The 17,009-nt window shown below is 39.3% G+C and overlaps 1 protein-coding gene across 2 annotated transcripts in view; it reads left to right on the plus strand.

The window, feature by feature from the left end:
- Positions 1-17,009, plus strand: part of TPCN2 (two pore segment channel 2) — a 46,480-nt gene that overhangs the window by 14,264 nt on the left and 15,207 nt on the right. The window contains exons 18-25 of one of the 2 annotated variants that reach the window (XM_084207934.1): positions 1,764-1,863; positions 2,052-2,123; positions 4,398-4,471; positions 4,842-4,932; positions 5,055-5,137; positions 5,643-5,724; positions 7,098-7,183; positions 7,903-8,719. In XM_084207934.1, the coding sequence (XP_084064060.1) occupies positions 1,764-1,863; positions 2,052-2,123; positions 4,398-4,471; positions 4,842-4,932; positions 5,055-5,137; positions 5,643-5,724; positions 7,098-7,183; positions 7,903-7,981 (667 nt within the window). In that variant the 3' untranslated portion in view covers positions 7,982-8,719. Of the gene's footprint in view, positions 1-1,763; positions 1,864-2,051; positions 2,124-4,397; positions 4,472-4,841; positions 4,933-5,054; positions 5,138-5,642; positions 5,725-7,097; positions 7,184-7,902; positions 8,720-17,009 lie in introns of those variants that run through there. The other variant, XM_084207935.1, reaches the window with a different exon arrangement.

Consider the following 17,009-nt stretch of genomic DNA (forward strand, 5'->3'; position numbering starts at 1 on the left):
AGTTAGATGAACTCCTAAGCGGCTGATGAAAGCTCTTCAACCCTGTATGTAGATTGAAGGCTGAGGTTTTTTCATGCTATAAAATGTAGTAAGAAAATTCCCATGGACTTAACACTATTTGTTGGTATTGTAATAGCAAGCAGTTGGTTTTTTATTTTCTTAAGTTCAAACAGCTTTTGGATAACTATCCTGATTTCTTTTTTGTTGTAAAAAACATAAAAATCATTGCTTCTCCACAAGAAAAGAGGAAAGCAAAGGAATTCTGGAAGATTTCCTGGAACTTCACAAGTGATTTATTACACATTCTGCTACTTTGTGTCTTCATGCAGGCTCACACTTAAGACACTGACACTCCCTCGTTTTTCAGGATATTTGTTATGTTGCCATCAAGTGTTGGCGAAGGAGAGAGGAGGGGAGAGTGACTTAGTGATCAGAATTGGATTTTATTGTGGAATACAAACCCTTATATACTACTTCAAGGAGATTAGTAATGTGAGCTACAATGATTAGGTTAAAATCACATACACAAACTTATGCATATGACAACATCTCTTGCTTGCAGAGTTTAATGGGATTTTTTTCTTCTGGTAAACCTGTTTGATTTCATCTTCTTGCTATCCAGGTCTAATTTTCAAAGTTCCGTTTGCTTCTGCCAAGGCATCCTGTTATCAAATCTCTTATGTTAACCAGGTCCAAAGTCCATCATCTGTCTTGTGTCCCCCAAGATTCCAACAATCAAGAAGTTCTCTTAATTTACACTAGAATCTCTGAACAGAGTTAGACAAGTCAGACCTTATGGTTTTAGAAGGGTTTGTATTTGAATACTACTTGTATTCCTATCACCTTGAAGTGATAGGTGCCAAAGGAGTAATTGCTACAGACTATTTATGGACTATTAACTAATTATATTAATTATTGATGTTATCATTATGTTTGTGTTTGATTCTGCCCTTTGATTCTTAAATGTAGGCAGTTGCTTCCTCTATCGTCTTGGAGCACCAGTAATTCTTGTTAGGTCTTTGTGTCAGTCACTGCGAGCAGGTTACAATCCAGATGAGTTCCCTCTGAGTCCTGATGTGTGCTGCTGTCACATCCACAGACAAGCAACTGCCACCTTCAAGGCAGGGCAGTGATGTTGCTGTTATCTAGACTATGCCTTCTATGCAGTATTATCTTAAATAGTTTCATTCGTTATTGGGGTTGAATATATTGGAGGTACAAATAATTATTTAGTATCAGTGTTACCAAGTCATTGGCAGATTTAGATCCCCACCACCTGCCCTCCTTTCCAGCTAAGAAGCATTCAGCATGCTCATGTAAAAGCCAAAATCAGGGCTGGGTTTTGAAGTGTATGCCCATCTCCCATGGAATGTTAACACATAAGGAAGAAGGTTGACAAGACAGTCCTTTAACCTAGTGCTGTTTTCAAACCCCTTCTTCAGCCAGGCGTGCCCTGAAGGATTAATGCCCATCTTTGTGCAAGTTCCTGAAATATCTCCCTCTAGCAGTCCTTTTGATTCACTTTGTTTTCTGAAAGGACCCTCTTTGGTGCCTCCTCCCCAGCAGAAGGCACAAACATGCACTTCAAAGAGCTCTCTGTACATATTTAAGAGCCCAGGCTAAAGGGATTCCTTCCTTCATCAGTTATTAGTTTACTGTAGCTGAGATTCTTGCTAAGTAAATCAATGTATTTACCTGTAGCCCAGTGTTGTTCTGTCATGGGCTATGTTCCTATGATTTATTCCTTTTTCTGCCCTTCCTAGGAGGCCTGAGTTCATGGGCTTGTTGTCCCTGTGGGATATGGTGCGTCTGGTGAACATGTTAATTGTCTTCAGGTTCCTGCGGATTATCCCCAACATGAAGGTGATTGCTCTTCCCTCTACAACTTGGGTTTCTTTGTTGGTCAAGCTATAAATTTTGTTAGAGCCTTTCAGGAGTGGAATAGCTCAGCTCTAACTGTCCTGACTTGATTCTTTGTCTTTTTAGTAAAAATTTGATATGGATTGGAATTGTGATTAATGTCATAGGTACAAAATTCTGCTCTGTTTTAGTTCATGGCTTTGGTTGTTACTACACTGCTGGATCTGGTGAAAAACTTAAGAGCCTTTGCAGGAATCCTTGTGGTAAGTCATGATGCAAGACTGTAATTTCCTTTGTTATAGTTTAATAAGGGTATGACACCAACAAAGTTAACAAGGTTCTTGTACAATCACCATGAGCAGTAACATTTCACCTTAACCAGGCAGTTCTTCTCCAGGGCATGTCTTGGAAAGCCACAATAAACTGCTGGTTTGTGATAGCCAGCACACAGTGGCAGTGCCTCCTTTAGGAGCATCATCTTTAAAAGATTAATTAAAGCTTCCATTGAGTGTTTGCCTTAGCTTAGGTAGTGTGGATTCAAATTAAAAATTAATCAATTAATCCATGCTAAAAGTACACCAGTTTTCCTTACCATGGTTTGCATATGTTAAATTAAATAGCAAAACCGCTTTAAAATTGTTTTTGGCTGAGAAGGTCTTGAGATGGCATGTTTGCACATGATTTTTTAAGAGCCTCTGCCGTCCTGTTTTAGGTGTGTCTGTGTAGAACGTAGACTCAACAAATGTGATTAAAGGGTGGATCACAATGTGTGATGTCCATTACATAAATTCTCCCAACTCTTGAGTTTCTGGCTTTGCAACCATGTCTTCCTGGTAGGGCAAAGAAGTGCCTGGGCAGGTTTGGTTTTGCTATTGTTCTTGGGTTTTTGCAGGGTACCTTAATTTGAATGGTTAAAAGATAATGATTTGTTGTTCTGGTCTATATATCTAGCATGCAATTTAACCAGAATGTAGGGGGATAGAATATAAGAAAATAAAGATAGTGTAGAAAGTACTCCTACCCCTAAGAAGTTGCAGCTGGGCCAATTATCAAAGATTAGGAGCAGACCTGACTTTAACAGGCCACAGCTGTAACCAATGAGAAGAAGAGTGCTATAAAGGAGTGGGGTGGCTGGGTGAGAGGGCAACTGGAGTCAGTTGGCTGCTTTGTGAAGAAGAAAGAGTCAGTGCTCTGAGGAGCTGCCCATGAGAAGCTATGAAACTTTTGTGAAAAGGAGACAGCAATATGGAACCCCTGCAATAAGATGACAACACTGGAATATCTATTTTTGTCATTAATAATCTCTCCTTTTATCTGTAGAGGATTGGCCTTAAATTGTCTGGTGTTGTACTTTGAAATAAAGGTATTGGTTGGGGCAAATCTAAGGTGGTGAAAACCTTGTTGTGCTGTACAACTCACACTTCTGACACAAGTCTGCCAAAGTGTTTGCCTCTTCCATTAATTTAATTTGCTTTTACTTGAGGCTACATAGAAGCTCTCACTGAGCTTCTGCTGTAGTGAAATCTGACCCCAGTGCCAGCTGATGCAAAATATCTTTCCTAATGTTAGCCTGGAACACATGTGAAGATAAAATAATGTAACTGATTAGCTAATTTCTTAGGCAGTGAGGGATTTAAATATATATTTTTTTCAAAGAATAATATTAATTTTATTGGCAGGCCGGATACCCCATCTTCTGGCAGGTTAGGAAATGTAGGCTTCAGCTTACTCCAGTGGTGTTCAAAGTTTGTAGGCAAGGGCATCTCTTTTCTATTCCTTCCAGACTTCCCATTATTGGGTTTGTTTTGTAGCAAAATACAAAAAAAACCAACCAAACAAAAAAACCCCACACCAGACTTCTTGTTTGAAGACTCAGCTTGCCTCAGGCTTTCCTGGGATAAATGGCTCCTTCTCAGAGAAGCAAAGCTGTAGCTTATTTCTAGAACAATCTTTTTAGGATAAAAATTGCAGTATCACCTAGGCAACTGCTATAGACTGAAAGGTGTCTGTTTAAAAAGAAGTTTGCATTTCTAACAATTAGAAGACAGAAGTTCCCAAATTCTTTGTGTTATTTAAAACCTTATTTTTAGACTAATTAGCATTTTTTAAGGAAGTTGCTGTTGGAATATAAAATAATGGCATAATTTTATCTTCACATAAGCTCACTAAAAGTTTATTTTCATTGACTCCAGCAGAAAACTCAGATATTTAGGTTGTTCTTTCTAAGTACTGGTACTGAGCTTTGGTTTTAAGTCACTATTCTGCAATGTTTATAGTTAAATATCAGCATTCTGAGACACAGAGAAGTAAAAGAGATGACAAAATTATTTAATGCATTTTAATGACTGAAAATTAGGTAGAATATTAAAAAGTAAGAGCAAGCAGTTGAAGTATTTTCACTTTAAAAGCTTCAGGCACTGTTCTTGATGCAATTATCTCAACTGTGGTACTAATATAAATTCTGTGTTAATTGCATTTTGCTTTCTTGCTTTGTGACAGAAATATTCAAGGCTTATAGTTGGTTGTGTTCCTTCCAGGTGGTTTTCTATGCATTTGCTATAACTGGAATAATGCTGTTTAAAGGTGCTGTTGTTCCCTTGGGAAATGCCAGGTAAGATTCTAAACATCACTGCTCAGAAAGAATCTGTTTTTCAAAAGCATCTGCATCTTTTTACCTCTGAGCTGTTTGTGGTCGGTTTTGTTTGGGTTGTTTTTGCTCTCATTCTTTGAGCCACCCTACTTTTAATGTTAAATCACACAGCTTCATTATCTGTTACTCCTTCTGTTTCTTCTTGCTGCATTAAAATTGCAGGAATGCTTATCTGTAGTTTTACCCTGCTTTATCTGAAATATGTTTTTTGAACTTATTCCCTTGTTTTCTGCCCATATGAGATAACCTAACTTTCTTCAAGGGGCTCAGAAGAATTCTAAAGTAGAGTTCACAGGGAGCTGTGTTCACATCAGCCTGTAATCTCTTGCAGTGCTGCCAACACCACACATGATAATGGCACTCTGCAGTGTGGGACCTATGAACAGCTGGAATATTGGCCCAACAACTTCGATGACTTTGCTGTGAGTGTGATCATGGATGAAATCCCTTGTTCTTCCACTCTCTGCTTGCCTTTCCTCCTCATTTTCTGAGGCTTAGATCTGTGGTACAGCCACTTAAGTGCTGTTCTACTCCTGTTTTTTAGGCAGCAGTGGTGACCCTCTGGGATGTGATGGTGGTGAACAACTGGCAAGTCTTTTTGGATGCATTTTCAAGATACTCAAGTCCGTAAGTAGCTGTAGTAATACTGAAGAAGTCCCATATAAATCCAGCTTATAATGTGCCTGAACAGGAAATATACATATAGCACAGTTCCTGCTCAGAGGGGTGCTGCTTACCTTTCTTTTGGACCAATTCTGATGTGTAGGAAATAAATCTAATGCTTCTGTGATTCTATGTGGAGGAAGAATTTTTTCTAGACTTAAAACCTTGGACATACCTTTTATTTGTATTTACTGACTTCTTGGGGAAGGTTTGAATGAACTGGATAGTGCCTGGGTTGAGCTGTTCTAGTGACTCTTGGCTGTTTAACTCAGGAGAGTGAGTTTGTTTAGCTAACCTAATGAAAAGCAAACATTTGTTATTTTTAATTTTTTTATTCAGGCCCCCTTTCCTATTAAGAAAGTAGTAGTATTATATTTCAAGGAAGAAAATGTGATTTTATGGTGCTCTGCTCAGGCTGAGCTTATTTACTGCCTCCTTTATGTATTTTGTCTGTTCATCTGATCTGCAGGTGGGCAAAGATCTATTTTGTAGCCTGGTGGTTGATCTCCTCTGTCATCTGGGTTAATCTCTTCGTAGCTTTACTTCTGGAGGTAAGGAAGTGTGTTTATTTGGTGTGAGATCCTGAAAATGGGTTCTAATTTGTGCAGGAAATGAAAAGAACTCAAACAACTTTATATTGGGTTTGTGTGTGTGATTATTTTACCTTTCTTGCTGCCCTATGTCCAAGGAGCTGAGGAATTGTTTTCTTTTTCCTAGAGAATTGTATGTTTTATTTGCAGTTTTGTCACAAAACTTGTGTCTTATTGGGTGTGTACAATTTCATTGTAATACTCTCCTTATTATAAAGATGAAAAGTATTTAAAGTATTATAAAATTGCTTGTTTCTCATGCATTACCATTTAAATTCAGCATTAATTATTAAATCTGTAGGCCTTTTTGCATTTTGATTTGTCAGCAAATGAAGTGAGCAATTTAAATTCAAAATTTTTATTTTATTTGGTTCTCCTCTTTCTTCCCACCCCAGTTTGAATTACCACTGTTGTTCAGTGCCACTCTAGAGAAGTGGAACTGATTACTTATTTTCAAGAGATCATATTCTAGAGTTTTTCAGAGAAACTGTTGCCTATGCAATGCCATGAAGAACTTGTGGTTCTGCTAGTTACTCATGGCATACTTTCCTGCAAATCCAAATTTCTGATGAAGGGAATGCTAATCATAACAATCTGCTCCAGGTTTGCCATTGTAGACTTCTCTTACAGGTAGTGGAAGGAACTGAGAGCCTGTAGAGGGCACTTCACCCCATCTCAATCCCTATGAAAATTTCTGTTGGAGATGTCCTTGACATTGATGAGTGTACTGAGAATTAAAATTTACTGCAGTAGGAGGAAGGGCAAACTTTCAGTCTAGGACATCTTCTACCTACTTGTTTCTGCATGGCTGTGGCCAAATTTTGCTATCAGAGCCAAGATGCAGCATTCCATTGCAGGAGAGGAGGATGTCACTATTTTTATTTTTTTTTCTTTTTCCTGAGCTGTGTGTTTACTCCCTAGGTATTAATCTGTTAGAGTTATTCAAAACCTGGACTAGCAGTGTGTTTATATGTTGTTGGGTTTTTAAAGAGGAAGAAATTCATATCAGGTGAAGTCTTGTGGGTAGTTCACATGCTTGTCTTGGGGAGGCAGTCCTTGCTAGGAGCTGAAGGCAGCAGGGCTGTCTTCTGCTCTGCTCTTCTTTCAGTTTGTGATGAGAAAGTTATTTCATTGCTGGACAAAGGCCTGAGTAAAGTAGTGACCTGCAGCAAGTAAATAAGCTGATGCCTAACTAAATCAGTGTTCAACCGCGCAAAATCAAACCTCACCTGCCTCCCAAATTTTATCTGCAAACACAGTGACCAGATATAACCTCTTTTCTGGTGCCATCAGAAGAAGGCTTTATATCTTCTGCTGTTCCTTTTCCATTTCAGAACTTTATTCACAAGTGGGACCGCCGCTGCCAGCGAGAGTCTCTTTCAGATATTGAATACCAGAGGACAGTTGAACTCATGTTCAGGTGAGTTGGGCTGGACTTGATAGTCAATGTAGTTTTTTTTTTAATTTGTCTGTTTTAAGGAATGTGTGCTGGCCGCAAGATGTCTTCTGTTTCCTCCCTCTGAAGCAAGCTGTTTCATTTGTTAGTTTGGAGAAATCCAGCAAGTGCTTTAGTTATGGCCCGCTTTAAGCTGACTTGGTAGCCTAACCTTTATATGCTTTGTGCTTATGGTAGGGTGGGAGAAGAGGTGCTGGGGGCGAGGGGAACAACTGCAGAGGGAGGAAAACACAAGGGAAAGAAGAAAAGGGAAGATGAGGGAAGTGATGCATGTTCTTGGCTTATTATGAAATTGTGGGTGGTGAGTTAATACTTGATGATCGTGCATTAGTGGAACTTGTGGTGCATGTTGGATACTCAATAGTAGCATTGGGAGCATGTTCTCATTTGGGAGTTTTTTTCAGGAAAACAAATCTACTGACCTTCAGTTGTATTGTACTGTGTGCAGGAAATTGCTTCCCTGCTTCTTATGGGAAAACAGCTGCTGGTTTCCATGACACATCTGTAGAGGATGGATCACTTGCAACTAGATGCATCTTTAGGGAGCATCAGCTTATTGTAATTTTAATTCCTTGTTTCATTCCTGAAACAAGCACACGTTACATCTCAGTTTAAACATTGCAAAAACAAATGCCGGGAAGCTCCCTTTGCTGCCCCTAACAACTCATGCTTTTTCTTTGTAGAGATGTATTGGAAGAGCCTACAGAGGAGGAGTTGATGGAAAAACTGCACCAGCACCCACACCTGCACTTATGTAGGTGACTGGTGGGAAGGACTGATTTATTTAGACCTCTGTTTTCTTGAGGTTGTCAGCTGGAAGAAACTGAATGGATTTTCTGTGAGATGCTGTTAGGAGAGAGGCTTGGTAGGACACTATGTGAGATTTTGCTTGGGAATTCTCTGCAGAAAGGTTTTTTATTTTGGGTTCATATCTTTTTTTGGAAAAGATTTGAATCCTGCTAACTTGATTTTAAGTTGCAATTTCAGAAGGAGTATTGCAGCTGTTATTTTTATAGGGTGTTGATATCAGAAGGTTTTATTTACTTTTTTTAATAGGGAAAGTCTGTTTAAAATGACAGTGCACTTTAAAACATAACCTTTATAACCACTAAGCCTGCTACTTTTTTTAGCACAAGAAAATGGAGCTGCCTTTTTTGGCAGGCAAGTGTGGCAAGGGCTGCACCCTGCAATTCATGAACGGATTAGGCAGAACCAGAACAAAATCCTTAATCTTCTTCTAGTGAGAGCTGAAACACTATTTTTATTGTAATGTGACACCAGCATATCTTACCAAATTTTCAGGAGTTAATCATGTCGGAGCACAATCAATTCCAGCTTGGTAACAGGGACTGCCTGCTTTGCACATCCTCTGTTTTTCCTTGCTTTCCATGGGGGGTTCATACTGGTTGTGCCATTCAGGTCATTGAGAGGAGTTAGAACCTGGACTGGAGCAGCTGCACTTGTGGTTTTCAATGTGGTAAAACTAAGCTCTCTTTCAGAGTCAGTATTCTCATGTTGCTCTTTACTGAACCTCTTCCTTTTACTTTCTTCCAAGTCCTGTTCTATGCTGTGTTGTATTTCATGAAAAAGCTAAGGGGAATCAGCTTTGGCTGGATTGTTGTACCACGATCACTGGAGTCACCCACTCAAAGGGAGAAGGGTAAAAAAAAAAAAAAATGAAGGGGATAATCAAAGTGCTTAACTGTTGAAATTTTAATTCCAGCCTGTGGGAATTGAAGGTGCTCAACCAGCATTGCAGGATCACATTCCTCTATGGCTTAATAACCACATGCTGTGTACCACTAAGTTTCACCAGGGTAAAACTTTTTGGGTAAATATTTGGGTAAATAAGTTTCTCAACAAATCCAAAGTGGAGGATTCACAGTAAGCTGTGTCCACATGCTTTTTGTTATCCCTTAGTGTTCCTCTAAAAAGGGGCTTGAATCTCTTGCCACATAACAGTAAACTGCTATGAAGAATAGAATCTACCACAAATACTGGTTTTATATGTAAAAATGAAAGTGCCCTTTGGGGCACTGCCTTCTCCTTGAGACACTGGTCACCAAAATAGACATTATTGTGGTTATGTCTGTATTGACAAAGGCTTGGGGGAGATAATCAGCTACTATTTATAAGTCCCTTGGTTCTTTTTTTAGTTAAAAAATGTTTTTCAGAAGTGCCAAGCAGTCATCCTCTGTACTTTTCCTCATCTTTTTTTCATCATTTGCCATTTCTTTTTGTCCTGCATGAAAGAGAGCAAAATATCCAGGATGATGGTTCTGATGGGTTTTTTTTGAGGTCAAAACCATATTTTTGCCTTGTCTCACTGCTCAGAAATTACTTAACAATCCTTGTCTGTTTCTTTACCTTTCTGCTTGTATTTTCTTTGTGCTGTGGAGCAAAATATGTTGTAGCTTTCATATGTGTAGGACATATGGCAGCTGAGTTCTAAGCTACTCCTGCAGTTTTTCTTAGCCTCTTAAGCTGTGCCCTCGTCTGCATGCAGTCTCTTGTCTCTGTTCCAGATTAAGCCACCCAGTAACTCACTTGCACTGGTTTCAGTGGCATCACCATGCTTATTTTCAGTCATGAACTTGAAACACTCATCCTGGCAAGCTGATAAAGGCATCAGCATATGGTTTTCCTAGTTTTGAGTTTGTTCTGTTCAGTATGGCTTCATGTCAGGATGGTTTCTGTTCCTTCTAGCGTGATGTATAATCGCTGCCACCAATGTATTGGGACTTATTACACAGTGGTTAAACACTCTTATTTTACTTTTTTACTGAAAAAAATTTTTTTTGTTGTCCACTTTTCTGAATACTTGAAGTAGCTTTGTCTTGCCAAAAAGGCAAGACAGCTTACAAGTTTGATTTTTTTTTTCTGGTCTCTTGAGGTTCTTCGGGGGTTTTGTGGTTGAGATTTTTTTTTTTTTTTTTTTTTTCACTATTACATTACAACATTACACTACAATCTACCTAAGCAACACAAATTGGTGTGGGGTTACCATAAACATCAACTGTTTTCATTATCCCATCTTTACATCTGGACAAATGTGCAGGAGGCGTTCTGAAGGGAATAGTTTGTCTTGTTCTTGTTTCACACTTGTGTAATTGACTGAAAGTATATCTAGAATTTAATGCAAAATTGTGCTACCTAATGTCACTTGAACTGGAAGATGTAAATGACCACAAATCTTATGCAATAATTGTATAAATCATGGAAATGAATGTATGTCATTAGGCAAAATTTGAGGTTTGCATTATTAAAAAAAGTTTTTCCTTCTTGAACCATGAAAATAATTGGGGTGTTGAAATTATTCCTGTGGTTTGTTTTTGCCTTTCCCTTGCTACTGATTTCTGCAGTGCCAGACATTTCTGTTCCCATTGTTTTTGCCAGTTAAAGGCTGGTCCCATGGAGGAACTTACGTGCAAGTGAGATGTAAGTGCTGGGTTTCAAAATGCAGAACTACAGGACACTGCTTTGTTATTGTCCAATTCTGGAGGTGTACATAGCATCATCTGTAGGTTCTTGGCACACCCATGTTTAAGGTGAAACCTCATTGGAACTGAGCATTGATGGTTTTGGGCAGGTTGATTTTGATTTGCATTTCCATCTCTACAAACCAGGTATTCCTTCATCTCTCTTTTCCCCAAGAGAACGGTGGAAAAGCATTCTCAGAGCATTTCAGCTGGAGCAGATTGTGCACATAATTTAGCAGAGTCCGTGGTATTCTTTGGTATTATGTTGTTTAGAAGATGGTGGGCAGAACAAAATCAGTTCTGGAACAGATGTCTCTGGCAATGGTTGTTGCAGATGCTTGGGTGGAGCATGTGAAAGCCAAAGTGAAGAGAAGCTCACCTTGTGTTATTAAATCAGGATCAGATTTTTCTAGCTTCTGAAGGAAGACCTTAATCATCTAATTAAGGCTAATTTGAGATTCCTCATGTATTTTTTTTCCTTCCTGATTTGCTATGAATTTTTATTGCTTAACGAGTGGAGGGAGAGGAAGGATTCAACTGAAGTGTTTTTGATTCTTTTGGTAAAAATATAGAAATACAGTGATGAACCTCACAGGCACACTCAGCTATGAACATGACACATTTTGGGGAATATTGGTTTGCATCCCTCCAACACTTCTTAAAGTGCAGAAAAAAAAATTTTAAAAGGACATATAAAGCTAGAAGAAAAAAGAGGGCCTATAGAAAAATGGTGCAGAGTATAGATTAGCTGCCTTTACCTCCTGTTTCAGAGCTATTTCTTACCTTGCTAGATGGTTTATCTTTTCACCTGCCTGTGTAACAGGAGTAATACAGGGTGTTACCCCAGCTTCTGTAGTTTAACATTGTGCTTTCATCAGATCCAGTTATTCCGGTGCTCTGTCTTGGGGTTTTATTGAAAACAAAATGTTTGCCTATATTGTCCATGTAGGTGTTAATGATTTTTTTTTCTTCCACTAGATTTTTTTTTTTCTAATTAAAAGTGTATATAACTCTTGGGAGCTTTCCAGAAATCAGCTGGTTTTGACTTAATCTGAAGTTGCTATAAACATGCAGAACCATTTGTTTTCTGAATTCCAGGTAGTAATAATTTGGGGTTTAAGGGTGGAGGGGTAAAATTGGCTTTGTAGTCCATCTCTAAGCAATACACTCTATTTGATGCTGTTTCAAAATGACCTTGATAAACTGGGGGAAATCACCAAAACTAGTGAAGTAAAATTTGAGATAAATATGCAGTGTTATAATTTACCAATACATGGCAGGGAAAAAGTAGTATTAGGAGACAAATATTATGGGGCTGATAGTGTACTGCAAATTGAATGAGCTAACAGCATCTGAAAGAGATCAAAGATAATTGCTTTGCTGCTACTTGTAATAGTACTTCCCTTTGTATCTCTCTCTGTCCATTTTGGGCCCTGCATTTTAAAATAAATAGTTGGGGGAAGGTGTTCATTACAGGACAATAACAGAAGTCTTAAGAAATGTGAAAGGTGTGAGTTTAGAAGAACTTCAGAGTGAGCAATTTGTTCAGATCAAGAAGAGACACAAATACTTTTAAAACCAGTACTCAAATATGTAAATGCCTGAGAGGAGTGAAGTGTTGATGCTGTGTAATTGCTGTGTGCTGGTTGTAGGAGAAGCTGTAGTTTGGATTTGAGGCTGCTCCCTAGTTCTGAGCACTGTATCTGGGAGGGAGCAGGCTCCTCTTTGCTTGAGAGCTGTTTCAGGAGGGATTTGACAGTCACCTGCTACAGCTTTGTCTGGATGTTTGTGAACCTGCCCCTGCGTGGTGGTGGCTCAGCTGCTCCCGAGATCCTGTCCCGCCCACCTCTCTGTGCTTCCACCAGCAAGAATTCCCGTGGCTGTAACAAACCTAGCTTTTGTTGTTACAGCATGGGTCTAATGGCTTACAAATGTTTACAGTGTGCAAGTGTTGTACAAGTAGGGATAGCAAAAACTAAATTATGCTCCTTCAGCTTCCCATTATACCCAGGGAGATGAGCTTGAGTTGTGTGTGCTGTGTTGCTGATACTTGACCTTGCACTAGTTTCCCGTAGTTCTCCATGCAGTTCTCTCTGCTGGGTTCCCTTTAATCTCATTTCTAAAACCTTTAGCTTTTTGGGCAGGAAGAAGGCATGTATTGCCCTTCTCCCAGTTTGTGTTGGCTCACTGCCAAGCCAAGTAGGTCAGATAACTTGATTTTTCCCTTGATGAGGACACTTAGTTTGGGCACTCTGCTCTGCCTGCTACCAGATGTCACAAAATGCATGACATTCATACCTGTCACACTTCAGCTCTTCTTTCAAACTTGATTTGGTGAATGAATTCAAAAGTTAATACCAGGGGACTGATGCAGCATAAATCCTAGGAACAACTAGAAAACCTTACAAAAAGCAGAGATGTAGTAATTAAACTTAATATTACAGAACCTTACCTTACCAAAGGTAAAGATGATTAAAAATTAATTTTGTTAATTTAAATAGGTCTGATGTTTCCCTGGATCCAAGACAGAGTAAAATCCTAAGCCTTTCTTGATTTCTTTTCTGCATCCTCCAGACATACACTCTCTTTTTTAAAAGATGAAATAGTATGTAAGTGATGAAGTTAAGGTCACAGGAAATCTCTTGCTAATTCAGGAATAAACACAAGATCATCAGATTTCCTTAAAGTTCATATTTCATTATGAACTCAAAAGCTCTTCTATATTTGTAGAGCTACAATTTTCCCAGCATAAAATGAAAGAAGATGGTCAGGAAAAAAAAAAACCTCTGAAGGCTGAGCTGGCATTTTTCAAATGCTAAGTACATGAGGATATGTCCAGCAATCCACTGGGAGAGCCACCTATCATTATGTCCCACAGAGAATATGAGAAGAATATATAAAATGGAATCACAAGACATAATAAATGCTTTTCAAAGGTGTCATAGTTAACTAAAATTGTTGCAATCCTCAAGGAAAAACTGTGGTGTGCATTTACCTTCATCAGTTATGAACTTATTTGCCAAGGGAAGCAAAAGGATATTTTTGTCATGAACAATGTATGTTACCCACTATAAGAGAAAAACTACATCAATGGCTGGAATTCCATATCGAAGGCAACATTTAGGTCATTTGCATTATTTTCTTGTCTAGTCCTATACTTAAATTTTTTCCACAGTAGTTGTATAAAAGAATGGTTCACTGATGCTGAATTTCTTAACTGTAGGCCAGAGGCAATTGTAGCTTGTCCTTTAATGCTAGAAATTCCTTGTAACAGTCTCAGTCATCTTTTTCCCATTAACCAGTGGAGCAGGTGTTGTCTTTGTTCTGAGCAGAGACTTTCATGGACCCCATCACTGCAGTGAGTGCCTCCCAAGAACTCTTCTGAAAACATCCTGTTGGGATAGGAAAATATTGTTATCCTTATTTTGTAGATGATCAGCTGAGATATTTGGTTATTTGCCCACAGCCGAGCTTGAAATCCGTGGGAGAGTTAAGAATAAAACCTGCAGTCCCTGCTCACTGCCTTTGCTAGCACACAATGCTGCCTTCTTTTTATTTTTTTTTTTTTTTTTCACCAGCTGTGAGCTTCAGTTGCGTGTTTAGGAGATGATGTTGACTTTTCCACATCAGCTGGTTTATAATTTTGTTGCTGCCTATTCTTCTATAGAACTTTTTAACTTCATTTAAAAGGTGGGAAAAAAAAATCCTGGAACCTCTAAACTTCTAAATCTACTTATTTCCTATCTTATCCAAAGAGGAGGGAGGACTATAGCTAGTTTGCCATCTTATTTATAAATATTTAGTAGGGATGAGCTGAGGCTAGCACATGTGCTGGAGGTTTGGTAAGTGTAAGTAAACAGATAGATTCTAGTTATTAAGTCACTACTTCAGCTCTACAAATTAGGGGAAAAATACATCCTAAGCAACAGTTCCAGCCTTCTGTCTGACCTGAAACAAACTTCAAAAATGCTTTTAGCCTCATCTTCCTTTGTACTTCTTGTATTTTGTTCTTGGAGGTGAGTAAATAGTCTTTTTCAGAGCTGGTGAGCGCTTGCAACATCATACTGGATTTGGAAAACTGCCCAGGAGGCCAGTTGCCCTGCACAGTCTCACTGGCAAAGGATCATCACCATTTAAGAGGGTGGAGATTCATGTCAAAATAGAAAATTGAGTGCATTTTTTAGACCAAGTTCCACTGTGTAGCAGGTGTGTGTGTCTGTGCAAGGTGAAATACTTCCTCTAATACAACCACAGGTTGCTGGGCTGGATGCAGAAATTACAATTTAATTGTAAGGACTGTTACACAGCCTGTCACATTAGGTAAGACCAAGTGGGATTTGGATTTTTATGCTTAAAATTAGGTTATTGTGTAGGTTTCTGGCTAAAAGCAGACTGGATTTGTTAGCTCCCAGGAAAGAACTGCTGTTTTGTGTCTGCTGCAAAACTGTAACACTACAGTATTGAGCTGGGTGGTGGGGGTGCTGTAACAATGGCCTTGTACAAGAAGCATCCTTCTAGAGTGAGCTGGGAAACCAGTCTGGCCCCTAGTGTGTTATTAGGTCTTCTTGCCTTTAGGAGTGAATTGGTTCCTCACATGATGTGCTGACCTGCTGACAGTGCCTTTTTTCTTTTTTTTTTTTTTTAAACAAGTACTGCTCTTAGAAAGTAAAACTTGAGTCTTTAATGTGTCTTCCCATACCTGTTTAATACCAGTGAGAGTAATCTTGTATTTCACCAAAACTACAAGCGTTCAGTTCCCGGCATCCTGGATAATTGGTGGTTTCTCTGAAAAGACTTGGACAATGGTAGTAGGAAAATGCCTCCAAAGAAGTTCCCTGTGAAATCAAAGGTGAAGGTGTTAAGCCCAGACAATAAATCTTAGATCAAAGTAGCCAGCAGAAGGGGCCAGAGAGGAACAGGTTGTCCTTTAAGCTTCACTGCCTTGTGTGAGGTGTCACCCCTCTCTTTCTGTAATCAGGTTTCATGAAGGAAGCAAAGCTATTTTTTCCTGATGTAATTCAATCAGAGCACTCAGCTAGATGATCAGCAGGAAAAGCACCTGCCTTCCTTGCTTTAGATTTGGTGATAGACCCCAGTTTTTGATAGGAATTGGTTAATCCATAATCCAAGCATGTGCCCACAGCAACACCTGCCACAAAGGTGAGCTTTTAATCTTATTAATATACAAATAGAATATAGATTTTTGTATTAACCTCACACACATACACACCCCATAGTAAATATCACGAGTAGGAAAATTTAATAAAATGAGATTATAAATGTCTAATGGACTTTTTGTTGGGCAGTAAAGTTGCCCACGTGTTGTAATTGAAGTCTGAAGTTAACTTGCTTGCTGAGGCCTCTCTAGGGTAGATTACACAGACTAAAAGAGCATGTGAAAAAATGTTTTTCATGCTCTGCTTTTCTTCCTGTTTTGTCCACTAGCCTTTCCTCCTTAGCTCTGTCTTGGGTTGGTGCCCACTGTAATATCTACTGCCATCAAACTCAGCACTTTAAAATTAGGCACATGTTTGAAACATCTGCTTATTTGAGACCCTCCACAGTGACTATTAACTTTTGCCTCTGACGTTTTCCAAACCCCTTGGTTCTCTTCTCATCTCCTGAGTGATCCTGACGCAGTCCTCTGGAGATCTGTAAAGCAGGATCCTCTACTTCCTAATTGAGTAGACATTGAAAAGTGAGGTATGAGGAAAGTTTGTGTTCAGGCTTAAATATTCTAAGGCTCACATGTGTGGGGACCCTGGGGAGCATCCCCTAAGTTAGGGAGACACAAGAAGCTCCCCTCAAAGCTGTTCGACCCCATTGGTTCCTTTCCCTGTCCCTATGTCTGTTCCTATGTCCCTGAGCTATCCCTCCCTGTTCCCTGATTGGATCTCATCTTGGTACTGCCCTGAGAGCAGGTTCATCCCCTGGCCCCTGGAGAGAGGAACGTGGACCCTCCATGTATGTTTGCCTTGGACCTGAACATTTTACCAGGCAGCTGAATAAAACAGCTGTGGATACCCTGCAAAGGCCCTTTTTGCTTCTTTACCCTGGACTTTACCTGCTGCTGCTCAGGCCGCAGCAGACTTGCATTGTACAGGTGGACCTTGTGAAATGTAGGTCTGAGGCACCTCACATGCAGTTCTGCACTGAATTTTCATGTGTGTTTCTAATCTGTACAGAGAGGTGCTACCTTTTCACCAGACACTCGTGACCAGGTGTTTGGGGGAGGACTACATCTAGTTCATTAAATGAGGAAAAGCTGAATTAAATCCCAATCCCACACAGATAAAATGGTGTCACTGTCA

Source organism: Fringilla coelebs (assembly GCF_963513975.1).
Source record: "Fringilla coelebs genome assembly, chromosome: 6".
Lineage (NCBI taxonomy): Eukaryota > Metazoa > Chordata > Aves > Passeriformes > Fringillidae > Fringilla > Fringilla coelebs.